Raw genomic sequence first — 16,918 nt, 5'->3', positions numbered from 1 at the left:
ATAAGACATAGTTCTTGCTCTTCAGATACTACAGCTTTTAAAATCCTCATGGCAACAGATGAAGAAACTGAAGTTTGGAGATACCGTCTCAATTTCCCCAAGTCACACACGACTGGGACTAAAAGCTGGGTCTGATTCCAGGCGTGTTAAAGAAGGGTTAGCAAGAGATGGATGCGAGGGAGGCAACAGGAGAGCTTTTCTAGAGCCCAGAAAGAGAAAGGGTTTCTCTAGGCACCACCAGCAAGTAGGAAGCATCCCAACAGACAGCACTGTTGGAATAACCCATGCTCACCGTCAGGCCTTCGTGATGTGAGACTGTCTGCTGCCCGGCCGGTATTCACGCCTCCCGATATTTTGGGGCACTGTTATTTATAGACTACATTTCTATTTATATTTTCCTTGAAATCCTGCTAACCCTAGCTGATTCCCTGCCTCCCAAAACCTAGAGAGGGAGGATAAGAACTCTTTTTCACCAAGTAAATCAGGGGCAAAGGTGAAGGTCAAAGTCTTGGCTGTGTGTGCAGTCTTTCAGCAGGAGCCCTTTGCAGGGAAACCATGAAGACAAGGGGGCTTTCTACACGTTTCAAAGGAAATGGTGGGTGGGGACAGTGGGGCAGGGAAGGGCACAAGGCTGGCCTTATACAGAGGCAGCCACATTCTGCCAGGATGGTGGGATTTGAGGCAGGCCTAGAAGACCCCCATTCTCCTCAAATGTTTTCTCCTTTGCCTGACATTCCATCATTAGGCATTTATTCCTTTGGGATTGATAGCTATTAGATCATAAAATGATGGGACTATGAGAAAACATAGACAGTATCAAGTTCAATCTTTGTATTTCACAGAGGGGAAACTCAGGCTCAGAGGAGGCTATGACCTGTCCTTCTTATAGAGGAAACAGGATGCATAAATGGGAATCTATTACAGTGCACAGGAGACCCTCCCAACATTGAAGCAGGTGCTGTCGGGCACAGCAAAAGAAACTAGGAACAGCAATGCAGGCCCTGGCTGCAGAATTCCTCCCATATCAAATTTTAGGAATGAACAAGTAAAACCATGTGACATTTCCTAAGGTTTTATTGGGTGCCCTAAATGAAAACTTCCTGGTTTTAGTGTCACATAGAAAGATAAAATGGGACTTCTTTCTCCCTCATTTTCAGCCCCCTGTTGAATTGTAGTTTAGGAAATAGTATCAAATGATTGTTGCCACATGGTTACTTTATGGGTTTGGCTTTCCAAGGCTAGCGTTCCAGAATTCAATTCTTTCTTTCTAGGCACTATGCCTGCAATTCTAGCAGCTGCCACCAGGTGACAGGCTAAATTGGGTAGGGTGAGTGAAAGAACTGAAAATAATGTAATTTAGACAAGGCCTTCACTGTAGGAATGTGAAACTATATTAAAAGGACAACAATGATCAACCTTTAAGTGATATATTTTTTAAAAACATGATACAAAACTTGAAACAAGCTTTAAAGAAATGCAAACACCCTGATGCAGGCAACACACCCACTATTTTACCCCAAACCTTAACTGTTAACCTCCAGGCAGTATATCTTTGGCCAATCCTACTCTGTGGCGAGCAGTTCAAGGACATGGAATAGCAGTCGAGAGCTTGGACTTGGAAGTGGACCTGGGTTTGAATCCTCCACTCTGCCTCTTATAATACTAGCTAAGCAGCCTTGGGCGAGTGAGGTTGTTGTCATTAAAAGAGATAATATAAGCACATGAAGCCCTTTGCACAACATCTGGCAAAAGTATACACTTAATATATAGTAGCTATACTCCTTAGGCAAAAATTTTCTCTCATTTACAAGAGTTTAATCTGTTAAGAATTCCAGGACTCACACACAGTTCCTCGGAAAGCTGTCTGCAACTTTTCCCCTATAGCCAACTTGACAAAAAGCTTTTCTCTGGGCCACTGGACCCAGTGGCTGTTCCACTTTCTCTCTTTTTGGGAGAACTCTTTCTGTTAAGCGAGAACGGCTCTGCCAACCACACAGGTCTTATTTAAGCCATCTTCACCAACTACCAACTATTCAACTGGTAAATTAATCTTTCATATCAGAAACAAGAGGCCGGGAGTAATTACCAGTCACTCACTCATCTCAGCTTTCCTCTCTTGGCTCTCTTATTTCGAAGCTTAGGTCTGCAATAATTATTTTACATAGAAAAGCAAAATATGCTGCTTTAAAATCTCACATTATTTTTTTTTTTTTTTTTTTTTTTTTTTTTTGAGACAGAGTCTCGCTTTGTTGCCCAGGCTAGAGTGAGTGCCGTGGCGTCAGCCTAGCTCACAGCAACCTCAAACTCCTGGGCTCGAGTGATCCTTCTGCCTCAGCCTCCCGGGTAGCTGGGACTACAGGCATGCACCACCATGCCCGGCTAATTTTTTTTTATATATGTCAGTTGGCCAATTAATTTCTTTCTATTTATAGTAGAGACGGGGTCTCGCTCTTGCTCAGGCTGGTTTTGAACTCCTGACCTTGAGCAATCCGCCCGCCTCGGCCTCCCAAGAGCTAGGATTACAGGCGTGAGCCACAGCGCCCGGCCTCACATTATTTTTTGACTTAAATTTTTTTGCCAGAGCCTCATTACAAGAGCGTGTTTTCCCTCCCAACAGCACGACATGACGGGAGACAGCTTTCAGACATTCTCATGCTCTGATATCTTTAAAACCACAGAGAATTTACGTGCCAGTCTCCCCCATCTCCAATCAGAGAGACATCTGAAATAAAAACTGTAGTCATCTCCTTGGCCACAAACTTCACCCCCATCTTGGAATGGAGGGGAGAAAGAATGTTCTGACATGCATCTGAGAGGGAGTGTGGCCGGGGCCCGAGCATGTTCCTGGTTAGGCCAGTGATGGGGGACAGAGGGCCGTGCTGTTGCTATGACCTCCTCCCCTGGCATACCAGGAACAGGTGGCGGCTCAGGTAGGTATGAGGATGTGAGGCCAAGGAACCAGCCCTCACCAGGTTATGTACGTGAAGCCTTGTCTTTATGTGCGCTTCTACTTTGGGTTTGCAATGGCTTCACCATCACAGCTTCAGTGGTTTATGTTATGTAAATGGACTGAACATAACGAAACACCAAGAAAGTCCTACAGACAGAGTAGATGTCTACAGAAGGGCTCTGACGGACCTTAAAACATGGCTCCTCCAACTTCACCATGCATTCAAGTCACCTGTGCATCTTATTAAACTGCATACTGTAACTTACTACGTTTAGTGTGAGGCCAAGTCTCTGCATTTCCAACGAGCTCCCAGATCACATCCAAGCTGCTGATCTATGAACCAGGTAGCAGGTAGCAAACCTTAAAACATACAAGACCGTGAGACCATGCTCCTGGGAGAAGACCTCACTCCTGGAAAAGATTCTGGGAGGCTGCATTCAAACTATCCTAGATAGACAGCGCACCTTTCTGCATGGAACCCAATAATAATAATCAACAAATTGCACTGTGTACTAAGTGGTCACTGTGTGCTTCACAGATGACACTTCATGTGATGCTCTCGACAACCCCAGGACATATCTCGTAGATGAGGATTACAGCACAGATGCAGAAACGCCGAGTAAAATCGGCCCAGGGTCACACGGCTGTTAAGAGCCTGAGCCGGGATTTGAACCCCAGGTTTGTCTGGCTTTAAGTCCTCCAGTGCCCAAATATAATAGTTACCTATCTCAGTCACAGAAAAAGCAGAGTTTCTAATCAGCCAAGTAGAAAGCCCAGCTGTGAACCCACAGCTGTTGGAGCCCAAAGCCAGTGCTCAGAGCCAGCACACTGTGGGGCTCACGGAGCCGAGGCGGCTCACAGCTTCCTACGGCGGCGACGCAGCTCTGGACGTTCTCCCTGAGATCTGCCCAAATTACTTCTTACAAAGGTGAAATCTGGCCCCTGTGCCTGTGCCTGGGGGGAACCAGAAACAGAGCCCTCTTCCCTCGAGTGGCCTTGGCCTGGCTGCTGGAGCCTGGGGGGGGCGTCTGCCCCTGACGGGTAGAGACCCTCGGGCTGGGCCAGCCAGCTCCCAGCCTCCACCTTCACCTCCTCCCGCCTTCTGAAGGGACGTTGGGTGAACAGACTCCATCTTCAGGCCATGCCAGGCCCTCCGACTGTGGTCTGGCGGCTGGCGACCTGGCACCCGGGGCCTCTTCCGTGGACGTCAGTCTCGGGGACTGTGAGGCGTGGGGGAGGAGGTGTCTGCTGGGCGCAGAACCACTGTGCCTCGGGGGGCCCAGGCAGCCCCAGCATGAATGAGGCATCAGTTCGTGGGGGCGACTCCAAGGACCAGCTCAGTCCCTGCCCAGGAAGAGCTCTGGCTTGGGGCTCTTTCCCCAGGCCTGGGTCCAGTCGGGGGGTGACCTTGGAGATCAGTAGGGGGCATCAAGCCAGGGACACTATGAAGATTTACCTCCAGTGACCCTCACCTCCTGGGAAGGTGTGGGGGCCCAAACTCCCTCTCAATGCACCTCAGTGTCCCCCTCCACCGCCACCTCCCGCTGCTCCCCAACTCATACCCCTGAAACCTGGACCCAGAAGCCAGGGTGCCCAGTGCCTGCAGGCTGCAGGAAGGGTGGCTGCCCACAAAGCATCTTTCATGCGCTCCAAAGCCTGGGCTATCTCAGGGAGCAGGAAGGAGGCCGCTGCCTTTTACCACCAGGGGTGAAGGCACAGGGCTGGAGCTGGGGCCGTGGTGCCGTGAAACACTGGTTCTGCTGTCTTGGCCAAGGCTGCCCGGACAGAACCGAGGGCATCGTCATTCTTGACCCTTCACCCACCTCCAATCCATCAGTATGGCTTCCTGGCTGCCCCTCTAAGACACGTCTCAGACCTGTCCACTTCCCTCCACCCAGTGCCCAGTTGAGACCGAGCCACCCTGGCCTGTCACCTGCCTTGCCCGGCTCCAGCTGGTCTTCCCACCTCCTCGCTCGCCTCCCGGCCTATCTGACACGCACCAGCCTGAGGACGCCTTTCAAACCAGAAATCCAATCACGTGGCCGGTGAGACCTGCCACTTTGGAGCTAAGAGCCTGTGAAGCTAGTGACCCTGCCACGTGACCAGATGCTGGCTCCAGGGCTGCTCAGCCCCCTCCCCACCTTCCAGCCCAGAGCAGCCATCCGGGTCATCAGCTCTTCAGAAATAAGCTCCTTGCTGTTTTGTGAGTCACCACGGGCCAGGAAGGAGCAGCAGGAAGCGCGGCTGAGCCTGGGCTGCGGTGCGAAGAGCTGACTCAGCATGGGGGTGGGGTGGGGGGCAGAGCAAAGGAAACCTCACATCTGAGTCCTACGGCAAAGCCACTGTGAGCAGCAGTGGGCTCACAGCACCAGCCCTCTCGTCACAGCTCACACGGTGATCTCCACACATCAACTGCTTGCAAAGTCGCCCCAAACCATGATGGACCCATTTCACAGATGAGGCAATGGACCCGTGTGCCTGGGCCAGATTGCACAGCTCCTGCACATGTGTGTGGGGCCTCCCTCTCATTCATGGTGGGTTTGCCATAGGGGACCCCCTCTGGAGTCTCTTGGTTCCAAAACTCCTATCTGTTCAGCTCCCACTGGGTGACAGCCCTCCCCATTAGCTACACATGCTTCTTACTGTTCTTCAAACACACACCTTTGGTCCCACTCGGGTTACTGCTCTGGCACCCCTGGGCCCTGGTCTTCCCCTGCCTGGCTCAGTTCAGACGTCACCTCTGCAAAAAGGCCCTTTTTGATCATCTAATCTCAGATGTCCTGCGTCACGGGACCTCATCCCTACTGGAAATTGCCCATTCATTCGTCGTCTGCCTTCTGACTGCCCACTGGAAGGTCAACTTCCTGAGGACGGTGACCAGGCCTACCTTGTCTCAACCTTATCACTGGTGCCCATGGCTGGGCCTGGCACATAGCAGGTGCCCAACAAATGCCTGCAGCAGAAGTGAATGCACACAGCTCTTCCACACCGTGTTCAGAGCAGGCTCTGAGAACCACCCACCCCAGATTACAGAGTGGGAGGATGATTTTTGGGGTGGGGAGCAGTAATTACAGCAAGAGAAGACGTAGCACTTCCAGAGGAGGCTGGAGCAAAGCACACGATGCCTCTCCGGCCTGTAATCTTGTCGACCTTTTTTAAACCCCAGCATTACCAGCAGACCCTATTTTTCCTTCCTCGTCACGTAGCTTTGTCTTCTCCTGCCATCCCAGGTCACCAGTGGGGCCCAGAAACCTCTCGGCCCCTCTCCCTTGGGGGCCGCAGTCCTTGCCAGCATCTCTGGGCCACTGTGTCCCTCATAGCTTCCAAGGCCCTCTAGGAAGCGCTTGCTTAGGCTGGGGCCTGACGGAGACACACAGAGACACCTACAGCCCAGGAAGGGGGCCAGCTCCTCCCCACGGCGTGGGCCAGCTCTAGCTAAGGACGTCCCTTCCCCCTGCTTCCTTCTCTGCTGGAACAAACACCGGATCTGCTGCACAGGCCTCTGGGGGCCAGGAGAGGAAGGCCCCGGACAGAGAGCATGTTTGCTATTCACCCAGCACCCTCCACACCGTGGCTCCACGCTGCCTCTTCATTAAGGGGCCGGTATGTAAACTGGCAAGCCGGTACAAAGGAACCAGGCATGCCTGCTGTCTAAAAATACACCCCTCTAAGCTTGTAAGGTCATGAGGCCGTCTGCAAGCTGGCAGCGCCTACCTTGATTATGGTATAGTTCACTTCTCTCCCTAAGCAACCTCGCTTCTCCATGACTCATCAGCTTGGGAATGTGGGCAGCTATGGGGGGACTGACTCAGCTATTAGGACGAGGGGGCTTTCTAGAAGCCCTGAGGCCCAGTGCCAGCCAGCACAGAGACACAGATGGCTGATGAGCGGGAGGGGACCTCGCACAGCCTCTGCACAGTGAGTTCAGCTCTTTCTGCTCCGCTGACTGGCTTCTGAAGTCCCTCGGTCCCTGGTCGCAGTTGTTTGCTTTTTACATCAGCAGCTACACACTCTACTTCACTCCATAATGACCATTTCCTCCCAGGGAGCCTCCTCGGGCCAGCGAACTCAGGATACACAGGAAATCCACTCCAATCCCAGGATGGGCAACAGGAGATGGATTTTCCACAATAGTCTTTTAAAACAAGGCAGAGAGTTCCATGTAAACAGTAGGCTGCCCTGAGAGGCTGCTGACACTACCATGCTTGGTCCACTGTCCTAAAGAACTTCATTTCCACCCACCTCTCCAAAAAGCAGGAGACCCCAGAAAGTACAGTATTCACCTGTGAAACAATTCTCCCTGGGGCTCCTGTATTTCTGTAAGTCTCATAGACAAGGCACTAACTACCTTTTTGCGTGGGGTTATCTTTTCAAAGGTGCTTGCACAGCAAACAGCCTTACAAGACAGAGGTGGTGTCTCACTCTGTAGCACACAGCAGGTTTGCGTGTAGGCCTGGACTCCTGACAGTGTCTCCCTTCAAAGCCAGGGGGCAGGATGGCTTGCTATCCATTATAAAAGTCTTGGGGTCCCTAGGATCTGGGCCCCTCTCCTATAATGTAACTCACTGCACCTGCAGGCGTTCACCTGAGCCCGCCATGTCACCCCTGTGGAACCTGGAGGCAACAGAGGCCGGCAGAGATGTGCTGATGCTCACACTGGTCACTAAGCTACACTAAAGTCTTGTCTCCAACCCGGGAGTTTTGCGTTTTGGGTCAGCATCCATGAAACAACAGTGAGTGAACTTAATTGGCTTGCTAATAGGGCAAAATCTCAGTTCTTGACAATGCTGTTCCTAAGAGGGTCAATATCCAAACGCCAGGTCTGCCCTGTTTCCAGCAAACTCGGGAGAAGCCTCAAATTATTAAAATATATGTAAATCAGGGAAATAATTACTTTTTTAAAAAGTTCTTTGTTTTGCAACAGGATTTATTACATGCCCGCTTTAAATAGAATGTCCCTTAGGACACCTAAAAGATGATGTGATTTATCCCAAACAGCTGAATTTACACCCAAGGCTTCAGAAATACGCCTTCATGGAAAACAGTTTCCCCAGTGCCTTTTTGTTGGAGGTGGTAATGCCAAGAGGTCAGGCCTGGGAGTGGAGTTTCCATGGACGGCTACCAAGCCACTGCCTCCTTCCCAAAGACCAGCTGGCCTGCTTGTTTAACAGCACTCTCCACCTCCATAAAGTAAAATCGATTACTCAGGCCTGTGGTTAGTTAACTGGGCTCTGTCCACTTCAGTTTCCTGGCTTTGATAACGCACTGTAGTTATTACATAAGATGTCACCGCTGCAAGGAAGTGCTCGAAGGTGGAAAGTGATTAGACCTCTCCTTAAAATGAGAATAACGCACCTACCCTGCAGGATGGTGCTGGAATTGCAGGGTAGGAGTACAGAGTGCCTAGTGTTTTGCAATCTCTCGTGAGTCTATAATCATTTCAAAATCAAAAGTTTTAAAAATGCTGGGACTGAGAAAACCAAATAGGCAATCTTGTTAGAGTCATAATTAAAGGACAACAGTGCTCTGAATGCTTTGTCTTATTTGTAATCACTGGAATAATAATAAGCTAAATGGCATAGTTGCAACAACAACGAAAAATCAATTACTCAGTGCTGGTTACCTCGGCCACTCAACGGAATGAGGGCGCTCTTAAAGGTCACCTGGCTCCCCGTGGGGTTCAGGCCACCTCCCCACCCCAGACTGTGCTCCTGTGGCATGTGACAGCACCGAGGCTGGAGAGAGGGCTGGGCTGCCGGTTTCAAGCAGAACCTCTCGGGTCCCTAACCTGGGCGGAGTGGAGGCAAGAAAGGGGGGACAAAGCTAGGGTCTAGCCGAGGCTGGGGGTGGCAATTTCTCCCCACCCAAGGAGAGACACAGTGTACGATAGGAAGTGAGGGTGGGAAGTGATTTGACTTCTCTCTAAATCCGGGATGACGCCACCTGCAGTGAGACTGGAGGGAAGGTACGTAGAGTGGCGAGTACGTGGCTAGGCACCTACTAGCAGCTCAGTAAAAGTGTCTGTCTATATGGGAGAACAGTCAGCCAGTCTCAGCATAGCACACACTAGGTGTCCAGCCCCATGATAGGGACATGAAAGGCGTGGATAAGGGCCTTGTCCCCAGGGGAGGCCAAAAGGTCAGCAAAAGAGACGGATGTGTCTCCCTCATTCTCACATCATGTGGGGTTGGAGTGCAGGCCCGGAAGGAGTATCTCCCCTTCCCCTGCCCCACCGCCACCCCCAGGGTACCAGGCCTTGAAGTGACCCTCTGCCCCCTCCTGCTCAGAGGTCAGATTTCTCCCTTGGGCTTCCTTGCTGAGGAACTGCCAGTCCCACCAGGGGTCCGTAACTTCTCCTTGCCCCTCCCATGGGCTCCCAGGCCTCACCAGGACTGGCGGGCCAGGCACAGAGCAGGCCCCTCATCCCCAGGGTCCGCAAAAGCAGGTACTAGCTCTGGTGAAAACAACTGGGGGCCCTCTTAAGGGCAGGTCCCCTAGAAACTTTTATGTGGGATTTGATTGATATGCAAATGCAAGACCCCTGGGTCTGCAGGTCTGCTGGCCCCCCTAGTCTAGCACTTTGTTGGCCCAGCTCACAGACCTCCCCAACCCCATCCTCTACCCCAGCATCACTACATGACACCCTATCTGTCTTCCAAGACTCTGGGCACTGTCTGGGGTCAGCTTCTCCAGGGATGGAGCCTCTGCCTTTGGTCACAGAACTTTTCAAACCCACAGACTGACCCTGAACTCAGGCCATACACTCGCCAGACATATCACAAGCCTGTGTCCTAGATCCCAAGGTTTATGCTCAGGCGCAGGATCTTCTGCCAGGATTTGACTGGCAGATGAGTGAGCGTGTAACCAAGGCATGGGCTCCCTCTCGTCTCGCGATTCCTCCGCCAGCCACTCAAACGTGTGTGCGCCTCCAGCCACGAGCCTGCAGCCAGGTCAGCCAAATGCTGCAAGCACATCCCCAGACCCAGGCAGCAGATATGCTCGCCACGTCCCAGCAACTCTGGAGACAAAATTGAGGCCCTTCCAAGAAAAAATATGGGTGCTCTCTGCTTCTTCCCCTTTGGTTTCCTAGCTCTGAAATTTCAGGCAAAGGCTGGCGGACCCTCCCAGGGGTTGGAAGAGTGCTTGGATTCTCTGGGGTTCTGTGGAGTCACTGCTGCCGGAGGTGAGCCTGGGGACGCAGCAGGTGACTTCAGACATCCTCCCCAAAGGCAGGGGGTAGAGCCTCAAGCTGGTGTCAGGTCACAGGCCAGATGCCACAGGTGCCCTGCCCAGAGCCCCTGTCCCAGCCAAGGCTCCTCCCCTCAGCTGCTGGCAGTGTGGGCTGCTAACGGCTCACAGCTGCCCCCTTCAGACCCACGCCCTGGCCATGGGGAGCCACTGTGCCCACACCCCACACCCTCTGTGGGCGGAGGCAGCCCACAGACCATGGACGACTGATGTGGGGGTATGGAAGTTGTCCCCTAAGTTGGGACAACTCTGTGGTGCCATTCACCCTCCAGAGCTCCCCGGGGGATCAGGCTGAGGCAGACTTAGCTGAAGCCATGTCTCTGCCTTGCTTCCTCCCCTAGGAACTCACGTGGGAGCACAGCCTCAAATGTCACTTGCAGCTGAGTCTCTGCATCAAGCTCTGCTCTTAGGGAGGCTGACCCAAGACAGGTGATGTTCATCACTGCTCTTCTCTGATACCCTCTCCTCCAGGGGGGCCCTTTGATTCGGGGGAGACGGGGTGGCTGGGGAATCTGCACACCCCAGCCCTGCTCTGACTGTATTGGGTGGTTTCCCCTCAATCCTTTCCCCCCACATCCAAGCTAAGGAGTGAGCAGAGCATGGGGGTTGTGGTCGTTTCTGGCGAGCAGGAGGGGAGCCAGGAACAGGGCTGGGGTGCCCTGGGGTGGATTCCGAATCGCCAGCAATGACTGCACTGAAGCCCTGGAGAGCCAATGAGCAGAAGGGAACAGTCCAAGAGGGAACTCGGCTGAGGGAGGGGAGAAAGAAAGCAGAGCCAGGGAAAAGGAGACTTTTCTTTTAGGGTGGGCTGGGTCAGGGCAAGACACCCTTATCAATCTCGACAGTGTCACCCACTATGCACAGGCCATATTTGCATGGGGGCTGGAAGGTGGCCCCAAGCTTGACTTTTCCCAAGTGGTGCGAGGACAGGTGACTTTCTTTATTAACAGATGCTGCTTATTGAGCATTTACTATGACACAGGCACTGTGCAAAGTGCTTTACGTGAATTCTTTTAATCCCCACTACGATTCTGTCAGAGGAAACTGACGTTCGGAGAGGGCCTCAGTCCTGCAGCAGCTGTCGCACTTGGTTTCCTGGGGCAGCTGATGCGAAGGGAGCCCCGGCCCGGAGGTCAGGAGTAGGAGTTCTGGGGTCGCCATGCGTCCCGGCCGCGCGGCCCCTTGCCAGCCTATCAGCCTCCCTTGGCCTCAACGTCCTAGTCAGTAACGTGGGGACGGTAACCTCCCTCGGGGGCTCAAAGAAGATTACATATGTGGTGTGAAACGCTAGGCACATGTGAAAAATTAGGAATAACAGGGCTAACGTTTGTTTAGCCCCTACTGGGGCTAGCCTCAGCTTTAAATACCTGAGATGCATTAATTCATTTTGTCCCGACAACAGCCCCATGAAGGAGGTACTAGTATTGTCCCCATTTTCCAGATGAGGAAACTGAAGCACAGAGAAGTCAATACAACCGGTGACCACAGAGCCAGGTTGCTGGGGTGAGCCCGGGCAGCCTGACGCCTGAGACACGGGTGGTGGCAGCAGCAGTTCCAGCCTTGCCCTTCACCCTCCCTCCCTGGAGGGTCAGCTCCAGGCCCCTCTCTCGGGAGGCCTTGCCCACTTCCTCTGGTCACAGTGAGGTCGCTGCCCTCTGAGCTCCCTCTTCAGTCTCCCTTGGAATCGCACGGTGGTACAAAGGGTCACATCCTGCCTTAACCGGTCCTCTGGTTATGGAGCAGGTCTTCGCTCTCACTAGAGTTCCTTGGATGAAGGGAACAAATCCAGATTGCCCCTTGGCTCACTGGGCCCCCCTACCCAACAGCTTGGCACAGGCTAAGCCCCAGTAGACACCTGCTGACCGAATGGTGACAAGGTGCTCATTCCCGGGAGGCTGGTGGAGGAGGACAGGGGAGAAGCCCATTCTTCTTGGGCAAACAGGCAAGCTTCATGCCCTACGGCCAGGCCACTTTGGCCTCGTGTTGTCTCTGGGACATCTGTGCCCACAGCATCCTAGCTGGGCTCCCAGCTCTGCGCGGGCAGAGCCTCTATAACAGACTGTGTTGGAGCAACATCTAAGGATATTACAAACCTGGATGCTGAACACTGCAAAGCCTCCGTAGAAAGCCAAGCAAGGCGTGAAAGTCACCCCATCTTAACTCCCAGCCAGGAATGGAGGAAGAAGCAGGGGCTGAGACGCGCTACTGACTTGTTCTGGTCTTGCCCAGACTGAGGGCAAGGATCACGGGCTCTTCTCTGTAGCTCAATTAATTCTCTCCAGCTATAGCCCAAGACTCTGAGGACAGGCCGTGACACACATGCACGTCTGTCAGCGCTTCTGAGGGTGGGGGCACGGGTGAGAAACACCTTCCAGAGAAGGGAGCTGCCGGGGAAGGCAGGGGGGCTGGAGCGGGCGCAGACAGCGTCGCCCACGTGGGTCACGGCAGAGCCAGCTGTGGGGCAGGAGGCCTGAGCTCACGCCTCAGCTCCGCCACGTTTATGGGCAGTTACTTAACCTTTCCGAACCCCAACATCTTCATTCCTCAGGGGAAATTATAATACACGCCTCAGTGTGAAGATGTGTAGACGATAACAAATAAAAAAGCAGCCCGTAAGCTATAAATCTCTATGCAAACTTAAGACACCATAGTAATAACAAGTTTCCCACCCACCTGGGAAGTTTTCCTCTAAATTACAGAACGTAACCAATTGCCTTAAACATGTTCCTAAGTGCTACAAGCTGCCTCAGCTGTGCAAGGTGACGCAAGGGCTAGACGAGACCAGACCCGGGGAGTGTGCTCAGTTCAAGGTTCTCTGTGCTTAGAATGGGAGTCAGTGGACATAGGTCAGCCTGTAGCTCTTCACCCGTTCACAGTCGAACTTGGTCTCTCTGTGCTTTCTGTGAAAAGGAAACCAAAGTCCTGGAGCCTGTGAAACTCCTCAGAAGCTACGAGCCAGGGGCCGGCAAGATGGTCTTGCAATGGCGGGAGAAGCTGCTTGGAGGCTACTGGCCTTCAAAATCGGGGGCTTCCAAATCCCTCGGGGAAATGTTAATATGCAGATTCCCAGGTCCACCCCGCCCAGAATGTCCAGCCTCTTCTTGGCCTAAAAAGCGTCCTTTCCCAGGTTGACCCCATGCCCTCAGCGGGGCCACCCACAGCTTACCTGGGAGGAAGGGGATGATCCTTTGCTTGGGGTCCTTCTGGCCACCTTCAATGGGAAACTTATCCAAAAGCTGCATCTGAGAAGCCAGACAGAGGGACAGGATTCAGAAGACTGGAACGGCCCTCATGGTCCCTTCCCACTCCACTGCACCGCTCCCGGGCCCCACTGTCCTCACACGGATGAGTGATGCCCGAAATCCCTCATTTCACAGACGATTAGCACACCACATGGGGCGTGACAGGGAGGAGGCCAGAGGTCTCTGTGCATCAAAGGGGGTGTCTGAACAATCTGAGGGGGTCCCAGAGGAGGTGTGTTGGGATGCCCCAGACAAGACTGGGGTAGGGACCAGCAGGCTTTCATGTCAAGCTGCAGGTGGGGTTTCCAGAAGCTTCTTTGGGCTCTGTTTCTTTCGTATTTCATTTGCGGGGTGAATCCTTCAGCCACAGCCAGCCCAAATCCTCTGGGCCGGGATGGGGAAGGCCCCACCTGATGCTTTAGACAGACCACCCACCTTCCAGAACCACTCTGTGGAAACAGACCCAGATGTTATTTTAATTGCAAAACCAAATCCACCTCGTTGTCCCCACTGCTGGAAGACCCCCTCCCCCACTTCCTATCTTCCCACCCTGAGATCGCTGCTGTTTTTCCAGGGGCGGACCCACTGGAAGAGTTTCCAGGATTTTGGAGGAACAACTGTGTTTTCTTCTGCTATTCTGGGCTGAAATTCTGTGTAAACTGGAAAAACACACAGGAGACAGGATGGACCAGGCCAGGGCCCCTGTGTGTGGAGCTCTCCTCCCTGAGCCACCCGCGGGAGCTGGGACAAGGTGGACAGAGCCAGCACCTGTCACTACCCAGCTGCGTGACCTTGGGCGAGGCCTAGAGCCTTTCTTGCACGTGACATCTGAAACCCATTCATTCCTTCATCCCTTCAAATAGCTATGGAGCACCTATGTAGGGCACAGGGCACTATGGAAAGAAGAGACAAAGTCCCTGCCCTCAGGGAGTTGACATTCTAGTAGAGGGAGACAAGCAATAGACAAATACATGTCACATGCGGGGGGAGATCAGTGCTTCGATGAAAACTGATGTAGGATGAGGTACGGGGGCAGGACGGGGGCAGGACGGGGGGGGGGGTGAGAAGGCCTTACTGATCAGACAGCAATTGAGCAGAGGCCTGCAGGAGGCGAGGAAGCAAGCCCCGAGGAAGGGAGAACGTTCCAAGCAGGGGGAGCAGGAAGCGCAAGGTGCTTGAAAAGGCCAGTGTAGCTGAAGCCACGTGAGCCAGGGGACAAGGGACAGGCAATGAGATCTGAGAGGCAGGACAGGCCAGACTCAGAGTTTATCCCGATTGATGGGAGGGTCGAGAAGGGTTCTAAGTGGAGGAGAGAGACGATCTGACTCGTGTGTTGGAAAGATGGCTCCAGCCACAGCGCAGTGACTGGGCCACAGGGCAGGCTCGAGGGCACCAGCCAGGAGCCCACTGAAGGCGACCTGCACCAAGGCGTTGGCACTGCAGGTAGGCAAAGTGGTCCGTGTTGCTATACAGGAATACCCGAGGCTGGGTAATTCACAGAGAAAAGAGGTTTATTGGCTCATGAGTCTGCTGTCGGGAAGATCGGGCACCTGGTGAAAGCCTCAGGCTGCTTCCACGCATGGCGAGAGGTGAGGGGGAGCCAGGGTGTGCAGACATCATGTGCCAGAGAGGAAGCAAGAGAGAGGAGAGGGAGGTGCCAGGCTCTTTTTAATGACCATCAACGCGGGAACTAATAGAGTGAGAACTCGCTACTATGGGGATTGTACCAAGCCACTCAGGAGGGATCCGCCCCCAACACCTCCCATTAGGCCTACCTCCAACATCGGGGATCAAATTTACATGAGGTTTAGGGGACAAACGTCCAAACTATAGCATGGTTCTAGGCTATGATGTGTGTGCGTGCGTGCGTGTGTGTGTGTGCGTGTGTGTGTGTGTATTTCCATCCGTCTACCCACCCACCCATCCAGCTCTAACACATGATTTGGGGACTGTCTCTTGCACAACCATTACCCAATAGACCCGGGCTGTTCAGATCTCACATATGAAGGGCAGGTCACTGGTGAATTCCATTCAAAACAAGACAGAGACTGTACCATGATTAACTTTCACTTCCCTGAGTGGACGTGTTTAGAAAGCTGGCTCATGAGTTTTCAATGTTATAAGTTCAGCTCTCAAACATTTTATAATTGCCTGCTTCATGTAAATACAGCTGCTGGGCCATAAGACTATAAACTTATACTCAGGATTTCTTTCAATTAATACATTTTCAAATAGATTCTACACAGACGAGAACTCCTATTTTCTCCTTTTCCCATTTTCTTCACCCATATTCTATTTTTATACATGTCATTTTTATATTTCATAAGCAATTCATGTTCACTGAGGGGGAAAAAACTAGAAATCACAGAAGCAGTGGGTAGTTAATAAGAGTCACTCAGTCTCTCTCCCTGAAAAAGTGACATTAATATTTGGGGATATATATCCTTTCTGGGCATTCTTCCGTGCACGTAAATAAAATGAACTTATCAATATTTTTTATACTACATAATGAACATTTTTCCATGTTAATGAACATTTCCATACTGGTGTTCTTAATTGGGACACAGATTTGCAACATTTCATGGGCTATCGTTTATTCACCCACTCCTCTACTGTTGGATGTCAGATTGTTTCTGCCTTTCACTACTATACATCATACTACAGTGCACATCCTTGTCCATGCACACTCACACACTTGTGCACAATTCCCCTATGCACACTTCCTTAATACCAACATATTCTTTTGTAATTTTTGTTTTATCTTGTTGTACCTATACAGATTTATAATTACCTTAAATCTCTTCCAGACGAATAAGAGTAAATGGATAAATACTACATGTAGGCCAGGCCCGAGGTCCCATGCAATGCATCCATAAGGCTCCTGGCAAAGAGACACAGAGGTGTCTGGGGAGAAAGGGAGGCCCAGCAACATGCCCAGGTGTGGGGTGATCTGCCCTTATCCGAACCACCTCTCTTCCAAAAGAAGCTGACTAGCTGTGCCACGACACGCTGTGGAACCTCACCCATGTTGCTATTAATGTATTTATCTGGGGCTTGAGGGAGTTAGGCTACCTAAACTTTAAATCTCCCCCTGCTCTGACACACATATGTTCTCTGACTCTTGCATTTCCTTCCAGACCTAAGAGTCTGCGATTCTCACCAGCAGTGCATGGGCAACATGTGCTAAGAAGACTGGGCAGAGGCAGGCAGTTGCACATGTTCATTCTTATCCTCCAAAAACATTTGCTACTCGCCTAGAAGGCGAGTCAGGCCCTCTGTTAGGTGCTGGAAATAAGCTGAATTGCAGTCTTCATATCAAGTAGCAGACAATCTAGCTCCGGAGTCCTGCTACCCCACCCTCGGCACCCACACAAGCAGCTCGCGACGGTTAATGTGCAGGCTCTGACTCAGTAGGTTGGGGCAGGGGTCCAAGATCCTGCCTGTCTTCCAAGCTCAAGATGCTGCAAAAGCTGCTGGT

At 52.2% G+C, this 16,918-nt stretch overlaps 1 protein-coding gene across 4 annotated transcripts in view; it reads right to left on the bottom strand.

Annotated features, from left to right (window-relative positions):
- The window catches only part of SH3PXD2A (SH3 and PX domains 2A), a 224,724-nt gene that overhangs the window by 130,185 nt on the left and 77,621 nt on the right, over positions 1 to 16,918 (bottom strand). For all 4 annotated transcript variants that reach the window (XM_012770504.2, XM_012770484.2, XM_012770499.2 and 1 more), the window contains one exon: positions 13,365 to 13,440. In XM_012770504.2, coding sequence (XP_012625958.1) covers positions 13,365 to 13,440 — 76 coding nt within the window. The remainder of the gene's footprint in view (positions 1 to 13,364; positions 13,441 to 16,918) is intronic.

This window comes from Microcebus murinus, chromosome 14, assembly GCF_040939455.1.
Source record: "Microcebus murinus isolate Inina chromosome 14, M.murinus_Inina_mat1.0, whole genome shotgun sequence".
Taxonomy (NCBI): Eukaryota; Metazoa; Chordata; class Mammalia; order Primates; family Cheirogaleidae; genus Microcebus; species Microcebus murinus.
Note: the sequence above shows the minus strand (reverse complement) of the source record. Positions and strands in the feature narration are given on the sequence as shown.